This window comes from Melanotaenia boesemani, chromosome 18 (genome assembly GCF_017639745.1).
Source record: "Melanotaenia boesemani isolate fMelBoe1 chromosome 18, fMelBoe1.pri, whole genome shotgun sequence".
NCBI lineage: Eukaryota > Metazoa > Chordata > Actinopteri > Atheriniformes > Melanotaeniidae > Melanotaenia > Melanotaenia boesemani.
In genome coordinates, this window is record NC_055699.1 from 33,073,073 (window position 1) to 33,093,177 (window position 20,105).

General features: G+C 46.3%; 1 protein-coding gene and 1 long non-coding RNA gene across 3 annotated transcripts in view; one reads left to right on the plus strand and one right to left on the minus strand.

The window, feature by feature from the left end:
• reck (reversion-inducing-cysteine-rich protein with kazal motifs) overlaps positions 1-20,105 on the plus strand; it is a 149,606-nt gene that overhangs the window by 92,635 nt on the left and 36,866 nt on the right. For both annotated transcript variants that reach the window (XM_041967822.1, XM_041967823.1), the window contains exons 9-11: positions 431-695; positions 775-948; positions 17,550-17,762. In XM_041967822.1, the coding sequence (XP_041823756.1) occupies positions 431-695; positions 775-948; positions 17,550-17,762 (652 nt within the window). The remainder of the gene's footprint in view (positions 1-430; positions 696-774; positions 949-17,549; positions 17,763-20,105) is intronic.
• LOC121628660 lies at positions 6-19,270 on the minus strand. Its single transcript, XR_006008213.1, has 3 exons — positions 19,202-19,270; positions 3,672-3,675; positions 6-17 (listed from the first exon to the last, which is right to left on the minus strand). It is a non-coding gene; the product is annotated as an uncharacterized LOC121628660 (long non-coding RNA).

Consider the following 20,105-nt stretch of genomic DNA (forward strand, 5'->3'; position numbering starts at 1 on the left):
CATTTTCAACCTCCACTCTACACACACGGAGATCACATGGTTTTACTTGTATAACATGAGTCACACCAATAATTATTTTATTGGTTTTTGTGTTTCTGCTCTTTGATTGGACAGATGTTGAGGCTTTTGGTATCATATATACTGTGGATTTTAAACTAATTAAATTGCTTAGGTTCCTCAGGACAAAGCTTAGCTTAGTTAGCAAAGTACGTCCCTTTATTGATGAAGCCATGTTTCCTTTTATTACTAGATGGGAGATGATAGACACTCTTCCCCTCCCAGGATAGAAAATGCTAGATTGAGTGGTAGCTTTACATCTATTGACAGTGTCCCTCCATCCACATGTGGCATGGTCCTGAACATATGTTGTTACATGCATGCAGCTGCATTTACTAAAGCTCTGATGAGTGTGTGTGGGCCTCACCTCCAGGTTTGCACTGTTGTAAAAGAGCAGAGGCCACTCACTGCCAGATGGCCTGCCAGCAAATCCTGCGCACCATGAATACGGAGCACGAGATCATGGATAGTCTGATCAAAGAGTGTGGCTCCCAGCCGCTCCCCCAGGACCCTATGTGGCAGTGTTTTCTGGGCAGTGCTTACCCTCCTTCTCCACCTGAAGAGGAAACCCCCCATCCTGTCAAGATGGACCACGCCAAGCTTCACTGCTGCTCCAAAGCCAACACCTCACTGTGCAGGTACAGCGGCCCATCCGGCTCACGGCATGTGTGGAAACGTGTTGAAATTTGTGACAGTTTGTGTACTCTGCTGTGACAGGGAGATGTGTCAGGAGATCAGCACCCACTGGGGCACCCAGACCTGGCAGGACTTTGATCAGCTGTGTGAGTACAACCCAGTAGAGATGGAGCTCATCAACTGCCTGGCGGATGTCCGAGAGCCCTGCCAGCTGGGCTGCAAGGACCTCTCGTACTGCACAAACTTCAACAACCGGTAAGATTCCTGACCGTTCCTCTATACATTCACTCAACAACCGGTGAGATTCCTGACCGTTCCCGTTCCTGTACGCATTCACTCAACAACTGGTGAGATTCCTGACCATTCCTCTGTACATTCGCTCAACAAACGGTGAGATTCCTGACCGTTCCAGTTCCTGTACGCATTCACTCAACCACTGGTGAGATTCCTGACCGTTCCTCTATGCATTCACTCAACAACCGATAAGATTCCTGACCGTTCCCTTTCCTGTACGCATTCACTCAACAACCGGTGAGATTCCTGACCGTTCCCGTTCCTGTACGTATTCACTCAACAACTGGTGAGATTCCTGACCGTTCCTCTGTACGTTCACTCAACCACTGGTGAGATTCCTGACTGTTCCTGTTCCTGTACGCATTCACTCAACAACCGGTGAGATTCCTGACCGTTCCCGTTCCTGTATGCATTCAGTCAACAACCGATGAGATTCCTGACCGTTCCTCTATGCATTCACTCAGCAACCGGTCAGCTTCCTGACCGTTCCCGTTCCTGTACGCGTTCACTCAACAACCGGTGAGATTCCTGACCATTCCCGTTCCTGTACCCATTCACTCAACAACCGGTGAGATTCCTGACCGTTCCTGTATGCATTCACTCAACAACCGGTGAGATTCCTGACCGTTCCTGTACGCATTCACTCAACAACCATTGAGATTTCTGACCGTTCCTCTGTACATTTACTCAACAACCGGTAAGATTCCTGACCTTTCCCGTTCCTGTACACATTCACTCAACAGCCTGCGAGATTCCTGACCGTTCCCGTTGCTCTGCGCATTCACCGAACAGGGCATTAGTGCCTATGGCGTGAGCAGCTTCCACATCTGTGAAGCTCCCTGAATGCTGAAAAGTACATGGAGGTTTTAAAACAGGGGTGTCTAACATGGGTCCTTGAGGACCGCTGTCCAGCAGGTTTTGGATTTTTTCTGCTGCAGCACACCTGAATCAGATTAATGGTTCAGCATTGTTACCTGCCCCTAAGGCAGGTCTAAGACAACAGGGAGTAACACAACTCTAGAGGATCCTATTGAAGAGACGGTCTTAAGTTTATTACATTTGATGTTAGCATGTTCTTAGATAAGGACATGCATACAACAAAACCCTAATCAGCAGACAACACCAAAAACCTGGCCTACACAAGAGAAACATGGTGTGGTGGCAGAAGTGACCAAAGGGCCCAGATGTCCTTTTGAAGACCACTCCCAGGCATTGATTGGCTGGAAGAGCCCAGCACTTAACAGGAGGAGCACCTACAACATCACCAGAATACACAGTGATTAACAATAGAAACCGCATTCATATGTGGAACATAACAGCATGCAAATTTTAATTTGAAGCATGTGTGTTGGTGCCGGGAACGTTTAAAACCTGTAGGACTTCGGCCTCCAGAACCAGAGCTGTACATCCCTGCTTTAGAGCAACGTCTGTGTTTAGGTCTTTCAGTGAGGCGACTGAAATGTTGTGGCTGCATCTTATGTCAAGAAAATGTTAAGATTTAACAGGGCTTCACCGTTCCCACGGCTACTTCTTGGTTTGTATCTGTTGGACCCTGAACGCACCATTACTGCAGTTCCTGGCAGAGTGAATAGACAACAACCTGTTAGATCCATATCAGTCTGGCTATAGGCAAGGCCGCTCTACTGAAACTGCTGTCCTGTCAGTTACTGATTTCCTACGGGTTGCCAGATCCGCTGGTCAATCCTCAGTCCTTATACTGCTGGACCTATCTGCTGCCTTTGACACGATCAACCTTCATACACTGTTCTACCTCACAGGAAGATCCTTCAAAGTATCTTGGTGAGGGGGCATGTCCAGATCACATGGGCTGACAACAGGGGTGCCTCAGGGCTCGGTTCTTGGCCCTCTTCTCTTTTCACTATACACCTCCTCACTCGGGGCATCATTAGCGCTCATGGTTTCCCCTACTACTGCTATGCAGATGAGACTCAGCTTTTCCTTTCTTTCCCACCTGACGACACAACGTCTCAATGTGAATATCAGCATGTTGCTGATATCTCCGCATGGATGAAGGCTCACCACCTTCAGCTAAATCTGTCCAAGACTGAGCCTATTGTCTTTCCAGCCAATCCTTCCTTACCGCCACAGATAAGCGTGCAGCTTGACTCCATCACGCTTGTGCCTACATCTTCTACCTGGAATCTTGGTGTTATGGTAGACAACCAGCTGACCTTTAAGGACCATGTTACCTCGGTCGCTCGATCTTGCCGATTTGCTCTCTACAACATCAGGAGGATCAGACCCTACCTGACTGAACACACAGCACAGCTCCTGGTCCAGGCTCTGGTCATTTCACGCATTGACTACTGCAACTCCTTACTGGCTGGCCTGCCTGCATGCTCAGTTAAACCTCTGCAGATGATCCAGAATGCAACAGCACGTCTGGTCTTCAACCAGCCCAAAAGAGCTCATGTCACTCCGCTGCTAATCGCTCTCCACTGGCTTCCAGTTGCAGCGCATCAGATTCAAAGCTCTGCTTCTGGCTTACAAAACAATAACCCAAACGGCTCCGGTCTACCTTCACTCCTTAATCCAGAGCTACACTCCCTCTCCACAGTTACGCTCTGCCAGTGAAAGACGCCTAGTGCTCCCACCACAAGGTGGCTTCACATCAGTAACTAGAGTCTTCTCCTCTGTTGTTTCCCGGTGGTGGAACCATCTACCAAACTCCATCCGATCCGCAGAGTCCGGATCCACACTTATAAAAGCAAGCTAAAGACTCAGTTATTTATGGAGCATTTCCACACTTAGCTTAACTCTTCTACTCAGAATGAGGTAGAAAGATTTGTCCAGCTCTTTGGCTCAACCAAGTACTGAAGAAGCTGCTTCACTTATGCCCAAGTTGATATTGTAGGATGAAATCGTAATCTTGTATTTAAACAAAATGACTTACAAAAAACTAAAAAACAAACAAACAAAAATAAATAAAATGATATGCACCCCCTCTAGCACTACATGACAGCACCTGGGTCTAACTGAGCTCCCAGCAGTCTGACTACAACGTAATGATGACGTCCCATAGGGCTGCTCGATTATGGGAAAAATGATAATCACGATTATTTTGATTAAAATTGAGATCTCGATTATTTAACATGATTAGAGAAGAGAGTGCCATCTGAAGTGTTGTCTGTGGCAATACAGACTAGTTTCTTTCTACCAGGTCTCCCTCCACTAAAATGCTGTTGACAGTGATGCCGTTTGTCCAACGTGTTGATAAGTTTCTTAAATCTGGGTTGTTCACTGTTAACTAAGAAAAAGTTCTGTTTGTTTATAACATTTATCTCTCTGTGTCTCTGGATTATTTAGTCACGACTCACAAAAATTGGAACATTTTTCTATTTTCTTGTGTCGCGTCGCCCCCATGTGCACTCCTGCATGCACAAGCGCAACATTTCACATGCATGAATCTCGCCTGTTGCTTGGCTGGAGGAGGACAGCCATTTTCGCTTCCTCGGGCAAGTTCGATAGAAAATGATGGAGAAGGAGCGACGTCGCCTACCACACACGGGAGGCGACGTGCAGCAGTGGGAGGAGTCTGCACCAGAGCGCTGCAATGCCAGCGGCGCTCGATTTGCAACTGAAAACAGCGCAAGAGAAAACTGCGAAGGACAAAAATAATCGGATCATTTCATTTTTATGATCATTGAAAACCCAGATGGTAATTGTGATTAAAATTCGATTAATCGCCCAGCCCTAACGTCCCATCTTGTTTGAATTCTTGCTTGTGTTGTTACTCTCAAATGTAAGTCACTTTGGATAAAAGCGTCTGCTAAATGACTGTAGAATAGAATAGAATAGAATAGACTAGAATAGAATAGAATAGAATAGTTTCCTGTGGATCAGCCTGAACTAAGCGGAGGGATCCTGTGAGCTAACTTTGTACACAAAGAGTGACTTAAACAGTTTCTCCGGGTCAGACAGGCCAGTGTTCATGGACATGGTGAAATAATAAATGAATGCTTATGTTAGAGGAAGAGTTTCAGGGCTGGTGAGGTGACCTGTGTCGACAGAAATCTAGTTCAGGACGTTTTCTCTTCTTTAAGTCTCACAAGCTTCAGACGGTGTGACTCTTCTGAGCCTCGTTCCTGTGTCCGGAAACACCTTCTCCAGGCCAGTGTTAGTCTTCCACGCTGCTCCAGGCTACACAGCTCAGTGCTTGAACCCCTCAGGGGAGGAGAGAGCCATCCATCAAAAGAAACTCAAACATCTTTACACGTACAGTTTGTTTACTTGAACCTCAGGCCTCACAATGCCCCAGCATGCCATCATCATGAAAAGCTCAAGAGAGAAAGCTGTAAATAAAAATCACACCTAACCTGAACCACTTTCAAATCTCAGTGTCTGTTACTGGGATGTTCACTTCCACCGGCCTCTGTTACTGCTGAATACATCTTTGATCCTACATGCTTCAGCCATGTCTGCATAACTGCTGCTTTCGGCCAGGATGAGATGTCTTCAGCTGGTGTCCAGCTTTTCTTGGGGCTATGAGCATGCCCACACCTGCTCGGCGCCTCTCACCAGGACCAACTCCAGAATGGAAGAGGGTCCAGCCCCTCTCGAGGACAGTGGTTCCAGAGCCCAAGCCGTTCAAGTTCAAGTTCAGGTTTATTTATATAGCACATTTTCTGCAATAGCAGTTGCCCAAAGTGCTCAACAAAAGAACAACAAACCCTCCACAGTTGAAAATAAAGCACTACACAATAAAGCAATAAAAACCTATGAAAATAAAAACAGAAATAAAATTGATAAAAAAAAGATAAAATAATAAAAACAAGAACAGAAATAAAGACTAGAATAAAACTAAAATAAAATTAAATGAAATATTCGAATGTCAAGCTCAGTTTTGTTCAAATATCAGTGCAAAGAAGTAGATTTTGAGTAAAGACTTAAAACCAGCGACAGACTGAGCAGCTCTGATGTGAAGCTGCTCCACAGCTTAGGAGCAGCAGCAGAGGAAGTCTGTCATCCTGGATTTAAGTTTAGCAGACGAGACCTTCAGTAGGAGCTGTGAAGAGGACCTCAAAGTCCTGGCTGGAGCATGCTGGTGTAGCAACTCTGACAAGCATGAGGGGGCCAAACTATTTAAGGCTTTAAAAACAATTAATAAAATCTTGTACTGGGTCCTGAAACTAACAGGAAGCCAATGCAAGGAGGCGAGCACAGGGGGGATGTGATCACGCCGTCTTGTCCCTGGAAGCAACCGAGCAGCAGCGCTTTGGGCAGCTGCAGTTGGTGTAGAGATGACTGGTCAATGCCATAATATAGGGAGTTGCAGTAATCTATGCGGGACATAATGAGCAGGTGAATAACTTTTTCAAGGTCATGCTTGGGCAGGTAGGGCTTTAACTTGCCAAGCAGTCTCAGATGGAAAAAAACACTTTTACTACAGAATTAACCTGCCGGTGGAAGTTAAAGGAAATAATCAATAATCACACCCATCCAGCTGAGAAGGTTGGTCAGAGAATCCCTCTGTGGTTTTAAGGGGATGTAGATCTGAACATCATCAGCAAAGCAATGGTAGGCAATACTGTGCTTCTGAAAAATAGACCCCAAGGGCAGCATATACAGGGAAAAAAGCAGTGGACCCAAAATGGACCCCTGTGGGACCCCATAACTGAGAGGGGCAGCAGCTGAGGAAAACTCCTCTGGGTGAACACAAAACGACCAGTCCAACAAGTAAGACCGGAACCAGCGCAGAACAGTTCCTCTAATACCGACACACTGCTCTAAGCGGGTCAGGAGGATTTGGTGGTCCACCGAGTCAAAGGCTGCGGTCAGGTCTAAGAGAATCAAAACCGCAGGACTTCCAGAGTCAGTAACTAAAAACAGGTCATTAAAAACTTAAAAGTGCAGTTTCAGTACTGTGGAGAGACTTAAAACCAGACTGAATTTTTTCTAAAACTTTACTAAAATCTTAGTGAGCCTGCAATTGATTGCATACAATTTTTCTAAGGCTTTTGATAAAAAAGGTCATTTAGAAATCGGCCTGTAGTTAGTCAGAACTGAGAGATCCAAGTTACGTTTCTTTAAAAGAGGCTGCACAAGAGCATGCTTAAAAGTAGCAGGAACAGCCTGAAAACAAGCCAGAGTTCATCAGGGACAAAATAACAGGGCCGATGGAGCTAAAAGTACTTTTGATTAGCGCGGGGTGACAGCTATGGAGGGGGCAAACAGAAGATTTCAAGTAAAAAACCACATTCGAGAGTTCAGAAAGTGACACCTGCTCAAACTGCTCAAAAGCAGATGATCCTCCCAGAGGGAGGGGATGGAGACCGGCAAGGATCTAAACCAGAGGGAGGGGACGGAGACCGGCGAGGATCTAAACCAGAGGGACTGGACGGAGACCGGCGAGGATCTAAACCAGAGGGACGGGACGGAGACCGGCGAGAATCTCAACCAGAGGGAGGGCACGGAGACCGGCGAGGATCTAAACCAGAGGGAGGCGACGGAGACCGGCGAGACAGCAGGATCTAACCCAGAGGGAGGGGACGGAGACCGGTGAGACAACAGGATCTAACCCAGAGGGAGGGGACGGAGACCGGCAAGACAACAAGATCTAACCCAGAGGGAGGGGACGGAGACCGGTGAGGATCTAAACCAGAGGGACGGGACGGAGACCAGCGAGAATCTAAACCAGAGGGAGGGCACGGAGACCGGCGAGGATCTAAACCAGAGGGAGGCGACGGAGACCGGCGAGACAGCAGGATCTAACCCAGAGGGAGGTGACAGAGACCGGCGAGACAACAGGATCTAACCCAGAGGGAGGGGACAGAGACCGGTGAGACAACAGGATCTAACCCAGAGGGAGGGGACGGAGACCGGCAAGACAACAGGATCTAACCCAGAGGGAGGGGACGGAGACCGGTGAGGATCTAAACCAGATGGAGGGGACGGAGACCGGTGAGACAACAGGATCTAACCCAGAGGGAGGGGACGGAGACCGGCAAGACAACAGGATCTAACCCAGAGGGAGGGGACGGAGACCGGTGAGGATCTAAACCAGATGGAGGGGACGGAGACCGGCGAGACAACAGGATCTAACCCAGAGGGAGGGGACGGAGACCGGCGAGACAACAGGATCTAACCCAGAGGGAGGGGACGGGAGACCGGCGAAACAACAGTATCTAACCCAGAGGGAGGGGACGGAGACCGGTGAGGATCTAAACCAGAGGGAGGGGACGGAGACCGGCGAGACAACAGGATCTAACCCAGAGGGAGGGGACGGAGACCGGCGAGACAACAGGATCTAACCCAGAGGGAGGGGATAAAGACCTGATAGCAGCAATCTTGCCTGTAAAAAAACTAAGAAATTTGTTGCATAATGAGCGTGAAAGTGCTACACTAGAGGACTTAGAAGAATTGATGAGACGATTTAAAGTGCTAAAAAGAACCTGGGGATTGTGGCTGTTACTTGCCACCAGGTTTGAAATGTAGCGCGTTTTAGCAGATTTTAGAGCAGACTGATAATTGGAGAGACAATCCTTCAATAAACCCAAAGAGACCTGGAGTCCATCCCTTTTCCAACGTCTCTCTGCACACCTGGAATCATCCAACCACGGTTCGGACGCAGGTTTAGAGCGCCAAGTCACAAATGGCGCAATAGAGTCCAATGTACCTGTTCATGTGCAGTTAAATAAATCAGCAAAATCATCAGCATTAATAGTACAGCAGTCAGTCAAACTGGGGAGGACAGAATCACGTACAGCAGCAGAAAAGCGCAACTCAGTCAGAGAATTTAACAGCCGCCGGCGTCGCACTGGGGCGCACGGTTTAAATGGAGAAGGTGGCAGTGATTTGGAGAATAACAGGCAGATGATCAGAGATACGTGTATCGCATATTTCTGTGACATTAACATTTAAGTCATGAGAGAGCACAAGATCTAACGTATGTCCCTTCTTGTGAGACATGTTGTATGAGATTAAAAGAGTCAATAGCTTGTAGGAAGTCTCTAACCAAAGGTTTCGATTCACAGCAAACATGGATATTAAAATCCCCTATAATTAAGAAACGCTCATAATTGAGAGCAATTCCAGCCACAAAGTCTGAGAAGGCTTTGATAAAGTCCATATTAATTTTTGGAGGACGGTAGATCAAAGCACAGAAAACAGGAGAGCTGAGCTTGATTACAAGAAGCTATAGTTCAAAACTAGAGTAGGGGCTTGACGAAGGTCTTCCACAGCAGAAGCTAGATCTCCACACAGAAGCCAGCCCACCACCTTTACCACTGGACCGGGGGGAGCTGGAGAAACTGCAGTCGGGTGGAAGTTCAGAAAAGGCAACGGACTCACCATCATGAAGCCAAGTCTCTGTTATAAACATAAAATCCAGCTTCCGGGATTCAAAGAAGTCTTTGAGCAGGAAAGTTTTGTTTGCCAGCGATCTGGCATTGACAAGAGCCAGATGCAGAACAAGGTCCTGCGTTGTGTGTCGAGGTGAGTCCAACTATATCTAGCCGGAACCGCTCAACCTCGCGCACCAGCTCAGGCTCCGTCCCCGCCAGAGAGGTGACATACCACGTCCCTACAGCTAGCTTCTGCAGCCGAGGATCAGACCGCCAGGGTCCCCTCCTCCGGCAGCCGCCCAGCTCACACTGCACCCGACCCCTATGGCCCCTCCTGCAGATGGTGAGCCCACGGGAGGGGAGGCCCATGTAACCCTTTTGGGCTGAGCCTGACAGGGCCCCATGGGCAAAGGCCCGGCCACCAAGTGCTCGCCTCCGTGCCCCACCTCCAGGCCTGGCTCCAGAGGGGGTACCCAGTGACCCACGTCCAGGCAAAGGAAACCTTGGTCCTTGTTTTCTCATCATCATAGGGGTGATTTGAGCCGCACTTCGTCTGGTCTCTCCCCTAGACACCTGTTTGCCATGGGTGACCCTACCAGGGGCATGCGCCCCCGACAACATAGCCGCTAGGATCGTCAGGACACGCAAACTCCTCCACCACGGTAAGGTGGCAGCTCGGGGAGGAGATGTGTGTGTGTGTGTGTGTGTGTGTGTGTGTGTGTGTGTATGTGTGTACACACACACACACACACACATATATATATATATATGTATGTACATATATACTGTGCATCATTTGTAAAGATATCTCCCTCATCGCTGTGTGTCAGACTGATCTATAAACAGTGAGTGAACCGTGTTGCTGCAACAACACCGGGATACCGGCCCAAAAGTACCCACTGGGAATCCTCCCGAACCTGTCGATTAGCCGGCATACCTCTTAATGTGTATTTTGTCATTTATTGTAGTATATAGGCTGACTCTATTTGTGTAATGTCCCTGCGCATTACAGGGGTTATTACAGTAGACCAGGAAGTGGGGGCTTTGTACTGATGTCATAGGCTACATGTGTGTGTTCTGATTACATGTGGGGAGCAGTGAAACAATAAATGAGGAAGTGCTCGCAGCTATTATTTCTCCATTCAACTTATTTACATATTTCAGCATGAGAATCGGAGGTTTGGCACGAGAGCTTGAGAAGCCACTTAAATCCGCAAGTGTCACGGCCGATGCGTGTTGGCAGCCCTGCAAACAAATGCGGCGTACCGGCTATGCTTCACCACTGTCTCATGCTGCAACATGCTACTGTCAAGTATGACACAAGAGAGATCCCTCAGCAAGAAACCAGAGCGTTCAGTCGAAATACTCCATAGTGAAACCTGTTGTCATACACAGTCTATTAAAGTATCAGGGGGGAGGGGGGACTAATAAAAATTATCGCACTCATTTTTTCTTACTGTGCAGGCCCAGCCAGGTCTGCCATCCCTTGTCCCTGCACTGGTCAACAAGGTCCTGGTACTTGGAAGCCTTCCTCTCCTCACAGCCATCTCCCCATGGGACCAACATTTTAATCTGAATTATCTTTGCTGCCTCCTCTGACCACAAGACCAAGTCAGGCCTCAGCGATGTTTGCACAACCTGAAGGAAGACTAGTCTTCTTCCCAGGTCCACTCTCATCTCCCACGGTTGTGCTGCTTGAAGAAGGCCCTTCTTGATCTTCTTGGGGCCGGTCTTTTCGGCCCTTCCCTAATAAACTATGGATGGTGTGGGTCTCTCGATGATTCATCGCTTTTTCAGTCTCTCCGGCTCTAAAAGGCCGGCCAAGGCACAGAGAACGTTGTCATGCCGCCATCTGTATCTTCCCTGGCTAAGGGCCATTTTGCATCCCGCCAGTATGTGTGCCACTGTTCCTTTCCCTCAGTGGCTCCTCCCTCATTCACAAATGTGGAGGTTTATTGGTGAAGGAAGGGTGTCGTACAATGCATGGAGCAGGGACAGGATGTGTAAGGACTCCAGCCTCCAGAGTTCAGGTCAGGTGACCTTCCTCTTTGGCAGATCCCACTTTGTCCAGGCTCCTTGTGATCCAAGTTCCACTGCCCTAGACCTCCTCCTCCAGGTGCCGGACCTCGGCTTGGATCATGTCTCCTCCGCCTTGAGCCTGCTTTTGTCCTTCGTGTGAGATGCTTTACCCTTCAAGACTGCTGACCGTTTTTCTGTTTTGATGGTTCTTTCACACCTAAACCCAACAAGAACATAGGTGATTTTTACACGAATATGGTCACCAGTTTGATCCTCTTTTGTCTCATTAGACAAGACATGAGGCACTCGTATTATGAATTTCCAAATTATAATTATATAATTATAATTTATAATTAAAGCTGCAAGCAGCGATGAAGGCCCTCGCACCTCTGGCGCCGCTCAAGCCTATTGCACCGCCCCCTTGGCCTGCAACCTCCCTCCCCAAGCAAGCTCGCTCTGGCTGGCAGCCGTACGCTCAGTCGTCCCCATGTTTCTGCCTCGTGTGGTCATTGTCTCTCTCTGACCATCATCTCGTACATCAATGGGCCTAATAATGACATCAGAAGTGTTCATGACCATGTTCTGACCAATAGTGTGAAACAAATCCAAACAAAATCATGCTTTTAAGATCTGCAGATATCAACATGGCCAGTAGGTGGCGCTACAGTGTTTGATCATGTACTAACATGTTGAGGTTCGGACTTCAATGACAACTGCCAAGTATCCCGTCCTTGGGTCAACCGAGTCCAGAGTTATAGCCACTTCCTGTTTGATGGCGAGGGACAGAAACCTCACAGGCAGCCATTTTAATCATGATGGTGTAAAGAGTTTGTTATATTGTGAGTCATGAGTTCATCAAGGATGATATTGATGAGTTTGAGTAGGTTTTTAAGGTTTTCAATGGAAAAAAATGGGGTACTTCCTGTTTCCAGGGGGTGGGGCTACGGCGTTGAAAACATCAGGACATGAAGAGGCTTTTTGGTTTGTACTGGCATGTTATATAAATATGCCACATTTCATGAATGTCAGTCAAAGCAGTGGTTGGAGCTGATAGAATAAATAATTATAGGGGGCGCTATAGAGCCACATAACCAGCATATGTCTATTTAAATCAGTTCCAGGCCTGACCACTGTGCTTCCTGCCGAGTTTGGTGGAGATCGGGAGTGCTATGGGTCAGTTGCAATACTTCCTGTTTCATGGCGATGAACGCCATTCGCCATGGTTTTGCTTGAGGAAGGAACTTGAGGATTGTTTTCGGTAGTATCACGAAAGAGTTTGACCTGATCTGAAGCACTTTTGAGTGTGTGGAGTTCATTCCTGAGGAGAGGGACCCCAGTGTCTGAAAAACACACTTCCTGTTGAAAGTGGGCGGGGCTTAGACCAAGACCAGAAGTAGTTCAATGTATCTGTTCAGGAACAGACCCTGAGTAATTACTGTGAGTGTGATGGTGATTGGATGAAAATTGAGGGATTTGTACTGATTAATGATGTCATGGCGTTTTATCCAAGTTTGTCATGACGCCACCGTCTGGCCATGCAGCGTTGAGCAATGTCCAGGTGACAACATCTGGACATGTAGATGTGGTCAGCATGGAAATGACATCAAACGGGGCCATTTTGGTCAAGATAGGTTGTTTTATATGTAAGTTATGTCAGTTTCGTCTCTCATGGTGAGATATCAAAGTTTGAGGCCACGCCCCCGCCATGCCCTTTCTCCTTTGAGAAAGTTTTGCATAACTTTTGATCACACATGCCTCTGGAAGCTTCAGAGTGATTTTGAGGTAAATACGATATAATCTGTAGGAGGAGTTCGTTCAAATGCAATGGCAAGAAACAGGCCAAAATGACCCTGAAAATGACACGTTTTACAAAATGGCCGACTTCCTGTTGAAATTAGCAAAAAGGTGTAATGGACAGTTTTGTGCATCCTGGCATAGTAAATCAATGTGGTGAATTTCATGCATGTCGGTCCACGTAGGGGGCGAGGCTGGTTGATCAAAATATTGTAGGGGGCGCTATAGAGCCACTATGTCACTATTCCAGCATATCTCAATTTGGCTCAGTTCCACGTCTGAATACGATCCTTCCTGCCGAGTTTGGTGGAGATCGATGATACACCGGGTGAGTTACAAGTACTTCCTGTTTGGTGGCGTCGGACCAATATTCGCCATGGTTACGTTCGGCTAAGGGACTTGAGATTTTTGTTGTAGTATCATGAAAGGGTTTGACCTGTTGTGAAGCACTTTCAAGTGTCTGGGGTTCATGCCTGAGGAGTAGGACCCCGGCATCTGCAAAAAAGCACTTCCTGTTGAAAGTGGGCGGGGCTTAGGGCTAGACCGGAAGTGGGGATATGGGTTTGTTCGGGACCAGACCATGAGTATTCCCTGCGAGTTTGATGGTGATTGGGTGAAAAATGAGGGAGTTATACTTGTTTATGATGTCATGGCGTCTTATCAAAGTTCGCCATGGCGCCACGGTCTCGCCTTGCAGCGTAGAGCAACAGTCTTTACCGGATATCATCACCAACTTGTTTAGAGGTGTCTGATCCAGTTTGACCTCAGTTGTGTTGAAAATGTCAGAGAAGTGGGTCTTCGAGTAAAAAACATGACTTCCTGTCACCAGGGGGCGTGGCCTATTCATAATCCAATAATGACCATGTAGATGTCTTGAGGATGGGACTAGTATGATACGTGGCCGTTTTGGTTCAGAAATGTTGTTTTATGTGGGAGTTATTTCAATATCGTGTTTCATGGCGAGACATCAAACTTTGAGGCCACGCCCCCTGTACGCCGTTACTCCTTTGAGAGAGTTTTGCATAACTTTTGATCACACATGCCTTCTGAACATCCTCAGCCATTTTGGTGTCAATACGATAATATCTCTAGGAGGAGTTCGTTCAAATGCGAGGTCAGTAAAACGCCAAAATGGCGACTTTGACCCAAAATGGCCGACTTCCTGTTTTTTTTAGAGCACTACTCCAAGAGGATTTTTTGTTTGCCCGAGCATTTGGAACAAGTGCACTGATTTTCATGAAGATTGACGACATGCACTGGCGGGGCACCATAAATAGGTGGCGCTCTTGTTCAATTTTGCCCAAATAGTCCCGAGCACCCCAAAATATGAAATTTTTCACATTCGAATGGGGGGGTACGCAAAATTTGGTGAGTTTTGGGGTATGTTGAGACCCCCAAAAATGCAATTCATTTGACGGACGAATAATAATAAGAAGAAGAATAAACGCTTGCATTACAATAGGCCTTCGCACCGCCTTCGGTGCTCGGGCCTAATTATAAATATGAGGCTTTAGTCGGGAAAAGTCTTGGAAAAAGAGAATAGAAGGGAATTTAGGAAAGCTAAAACCCTCCCTAATTCCTTCAGTTCCTCACACATTTATTGATTTCTGTTAGACAAACCTGCATGAAGATTTCAGCCCTAAACATGGACCAAGACACCATGAACTAATGAACCCCAAAGCAAAAGAGCTTTGGATGCTAATGAAATGTACATAAAACAAAAATATAATTATTATAAATCTCATCAGGTCATATTTTACCCCAAATAGAAGATAATCAAGATATCATTCACATCCAAAGATGGAACTGAGACATTTCACCATCTGATGGAAAATCTGAGCTGACAGTGAATCTGATGCAGCAACAAGTCTGTAAAAAGTAGTTCCAGGGTGATGTTCGGCATGGTGTAAAAAGTAGTTCCAGCATGGTGTAAAAAGAAGTTCCAGGGTGATGTTCGGCATGGTGTAAAAAGTAGTTCCAGCATGGTGTAAAAAGTAGTTCCAGGGGGATGTTCGGCACGGTGTAAAAAGTAGTTCCAGGGTGATGTTCAGCACAGTGTAAGAAGTAGTTCCAGGGTGATGTTCGGCACGGTGTAATAATAATAATAATAATAATGGATTAGATTTATATAGCGCTTTTCAAGGCACCCAAAGCACTCTAATTGTGAATCCATTATTCATCCACTCCTCACTCATACCTGGTGATGGTAAGCTACGTGTAGCCACAGCTGCCCTGGGGCAAGCTGACGGAAACGTGGCTGCCAGTCTGCGCCTACGGCCTCTCTGACCATCACCGAACGTTCATCCACTCATTCATACACCAGCAATGCCAACACTGGAGGCAAGGAGGGTTAAGTGTCTTGCCCAAGGACACACCGACCTTCCGATCATTGGACGACCTGCTCTACCGCCTGAGCCACTGCCGCCAGTTCCAGCATGGTGTAAAAAGTAGTTCCAGGGTGATGTTCGGCACGGTGTAAGAAGTAGTTCCAGCATGGTGTAAAAGTAGTTCCAGGGTGACGTTCAGCACGGTGTAAAAAGTAGTTCCAGGGTGGTGTTCATCATGGTGTAAAAAGTAGTTCCAGGGTGATGTTCAGCATGGTGTAAAAAGTAGTTCCAGGGTGATGTTCAGCACGATGTAAAAAGTAGTTCCAGTAGTTCCTGTGAAGCCATGCTGCTGTGATGGATGCAGGATGTGGTTCAGCATCGTCTTGCTGAAATCTGCAAGGCCTTCCCTGAAAGAGACGTTGTCTGGATGGGAGCAGATGTTGCTCTAAACCTCTAGACCAGGGGTGTCAAATTGCAATCCTCAAGGGCGGCTATCCTGCAGGTTTTAATTATTTCCTTGCTCCAACTACCTGAATAAAATCAAATGGATCCAAATGGATCTTGTCAATATCTTCACAATAACCCATTAATTTCAGTCAGGTGTATTAGATCAGAGAAACAATCAAAACTTGTAGGATACTGGCCCTTTAGGACCTGAGTTTGACACCCCTGTTCAAGACCTTTGCCTCAGACCCTTTTAAATGAGCTTTGGTCCAGAGAAGATGGAAGAAGCTGGTTCTGGATCCTGTTTACATCTGGCTTCTTCTCTGCATGATGGAGCTTTAACCTGCATTAGTGGGTTTCAGGGTGAACTGTGTCCACAGACAGTGGATTCTGGAAGTCTTCCTGAGTCCATGCAGTGGTTTCCAGTAGAGAATCATGTCTGCTTTTAATGCAGAAGATCACCAGCATCCAGCCTTGTCCCATGCACACAGAGAGTCCCCCTGATTCTCTGAATCTTCTGATGATTGTTCCACAGTTTTAGATCCAATTTGTCTCAGATTGGTTAACCTCTGTCTTTCCATCTGAGAGACTCTGCCTCTCTGAAATGCTCCTTTTATACCCAGTCATGTTACTGACCTGTTACCAGGTAACCTGGTTAGTTGTCCAATGCTCCTTCAGGTGTTTCTGGTTTGTACCAGGTACTTTTCCAGCCTTTTGTTGCTTCTGTTCCAACTTTTTCCAGACGTGTTGCTGCATCAGATTCACTATCAGCTAATATTTTCATCTCATGGTGAAACGTCTCCGTTTCATCCTCTGATGTGTTGGTGATCTTCTACTGGGAATAAAATGTGATAAATATAAATGAGATTTTGAATTTATTTACATTTTACAGACCATTTCAACTTTTTTGGTAGATAAAAAAAAGACCTCTAAAGTTGTCTATGTTGTTAAAGAGTTTAAATTTGACTGTAAATTTTTCGTAATTGTGCTCATATTTTCTCTTTCACAAAGTCAGATGGTTTAGATGCATTTTAATCTATTCTGAAATCTTAAATTTCACCTGCTTTATGAAGGGTATGGTCTACGGTAAACAGTAGTTTAGTGAAGGCTGTAGGCTGCCTGCCAACCCTAACTCAGTACTGAGGTTTACAGTTCATTTGCCAACAGAATTATGATTATCACTATCAAACAAATGAACTTCCAACAAGTTTATTATTGTGCCAGGTCGGCAGTGGATGGGCGTAAGCTGCTGCCTCAGGGGAAACAGATGTGATAGAGCTTTGGAAAGGAGCAGATTATTTCTCCAGGTCCATGACTCAGACTTTGCTGGTTAAATTGATATTCTCTACGCCAGTCACAGGAAAAGCTTCTGATGAGTCTGTCCTAATAAGAATCACCTGATTTCCAGGTTTAGTTGTGATAGCAACCACTACCTCGCACTGTGGGGTTGATGATAGCTAAGCATCCGGGATTCCACATTTACCACAAGACAAACAAAGAAGCCCCTTATCAGGCACAAATGGAATGATGGAGCCACACCCAGAGCCTCCTCCGTTATAAACCACTAATTAGCTGACTCTCTGGAGACCAAACCCGCCAATCACACATCAGAGAAGGAAAATAGCTTGCTTCATCCAGAGGGAAGCACATATTACTCTGTTTTTTGTGTTTGCAGGCCTACAGAGTTGTTCCGCAGCTGTAACGTCCAGTCGGACCAAGGAGCCATGAACGACATCAAGCTGTGGGCCAACGGGACCATCAAGATGCCCTTCATGAACATTCCTGTCATGGACATACGGAAGTGTCTGCCAGACACGTGGAAGGCCGTGGCCTGTTCCCTGCAAATCAAACCGTGTCACAGCAAGTCCAGAGGGAGCGTCATATGCAAGTAGGCCATACCGCCACCATTAATCAACATTTTAGGCTGCATTTATACCAGGATCACCAGTCTGCGACAGACTGGGGACCTGTCCATGGTGTACCTGCCTCTCACCTGTTAAAATGCTGGGATAGGCTCCAGCTCACCCGCGACCCGTAATGGAGTAAGCGGTCAAGATAATGGATTATACCAGGATAGTCTGCTACACTTGGTCCGATTGGGGACTTTGTTCCGTTGGGGGAGTGCAACATCCTTCCCGACCCAGACTGCGTTCATGCTGCACTTCTCAAACAAAACGGATCTTTTAAATAACCTGTTCCTCTCTCCACCAGAGGTGGCGCTGCACCAAGAATTACTTAAGAAGACAATCAGCGAAGAATAAAACGGGTTCCTCTGTTTGTTAATGCAGGATGACTTTGGTTTATAGAACGTGACAGCTAAACATGGAGCTGCATCCGATGCTAGCGGCCTTGGGTTGATCAGATTTCTATCTGAGCTTTTACCGAGTTATTCCACGTCCGACCGCCAGACATTTCTCCCGTCCCGCCGCCTATTGTCCTGCACTCGAGTATGCTTTGGTTGTGTTTACCAACCAACAGAAGTATTCACACCCTTTGCTGTGACACTACGTCTCTAAGTCTAATCTAATCGATCATACAAACAAGTTACAACCCCACCATTGTTTTCTCACTGAGCACCCCCCACCCACCCGATGATGACTAATCCAGCATCTTCTTCACACGTCTCTTCTCTGAGATCGCCCCTTATGATGGCTAATCCGTTATTTTCTTTGCCATGAAGTCGTGACTCATATGAACCAAAATAAAAACCAGATATTGAAACATGCCATTTTTAGTAGAGCTACATTTTAAACATATGATGGTCCCAGAGAGTCTGGAACTCATGTTCCTCCACAACACCACAGCGAGTCCCGTTCTAGCATCTTCTGACCAGTAAAACTATGATGAGGGACGTCCTGACGTAGCTGCAGACAGAGAGCAATGCTCATCATTTTAAATTCCCTCCTCTCTGCTTCACATCCATCCTCCTGAAATGCGTTTCACCACGCAGCTGATGGAGGGATGAAGCTCGTTCTTGACTCTCAGATATTTTCTACACTTTTCTTATTTCTGCAGTTACTTACTGGCTTTAAGCTGCTAGCTAACGCTATGCTAGGTTAGAATAACTACAGCAATCTTAACGCTAACATAAACAGACAGGAAGTACCTTAAGCTAGGTTAGCGGAGCTTTAGCAATGCAACATAAATGAAAAGCATGACCGACACAAGGTGACAGGTCGCTATCATGACACATGGCAGAGTTAAACTGAAACTGGAGACATGCTGAGTCATTCTTAATTTCACAACGTCGTTATAAACGTACCTGTCGTCAAGCTCCGCCCACCCCTGTAGTGCTACCTGGCTGTAGCTTCTGCTGTAGTTACTGACAGTGATGAGGACTGAGGATTAAATGAGTCAGAGCTCCATCTAGTGGACAAATGGCCCAACAACATTCTGCACGACTCCAACTCACTTAACAGCTTTTACTGTTTTCTTAGAAATTAAGAATATATTGTTATAGTGTTTATTTGGCAAAACTCTGACCAATTTTGATTATTTTAAAAAAGTGCTATAATGGGCTGATTTAATCAGCCTGCTGATCAATCAGTCGGGCTCTAAATATCAGTATATTAGTTACTGGTGGAGATTAAATGAAGACAACACAAATGAAAAAGTTTCAAACCTGCCTAAAAACAAGACAACAGCACTTTCAGGATAGTTATGAATATTTCTGTGGAATAATGCTCTAAACCTCCATCAGACCAATATGTGAATATTTTTTCTGCCACGGCCACCTCTGGAAAAGTAAAGCAGACAACATTTAGAGAGATTATAGTACAGACAGCTTAGGAGACGTTTCTGAAATGGACATTTTGGCACTATCGCTTCTCGGTGTCCCCCATCTAGGAGAGTTCAGGTTTTAAAAGGTTAACACTGAGCTCAGTTTCATCCTGTTTCCACTCGTTCATCCTTGAGATGTTAATACATCTTGACTGCAGACAACCTCAGTTGGTTGGATTTTGAAACAGAAACACCTGTAGGAAGAAGCGTTTGGCTATTTACCAAACCAAGCCATGAAATCCAAGGTATTCACAGACCTCTGAGACAGGATTGTATGGAGCCACAAATCTGGGGGTAGGTACAGAATAATTTCTGCAGCTTTGAAGGTCCCAATGAGCTCCATTATCAGTAAATAGAAGAACCACCAGGACTCTTCATAGAGCTGGCAGGAAAAGGGCCTTAGTCATGGATGGGACCAAGTACCTGATGGTCACTTTGTCAGAGCTACAAC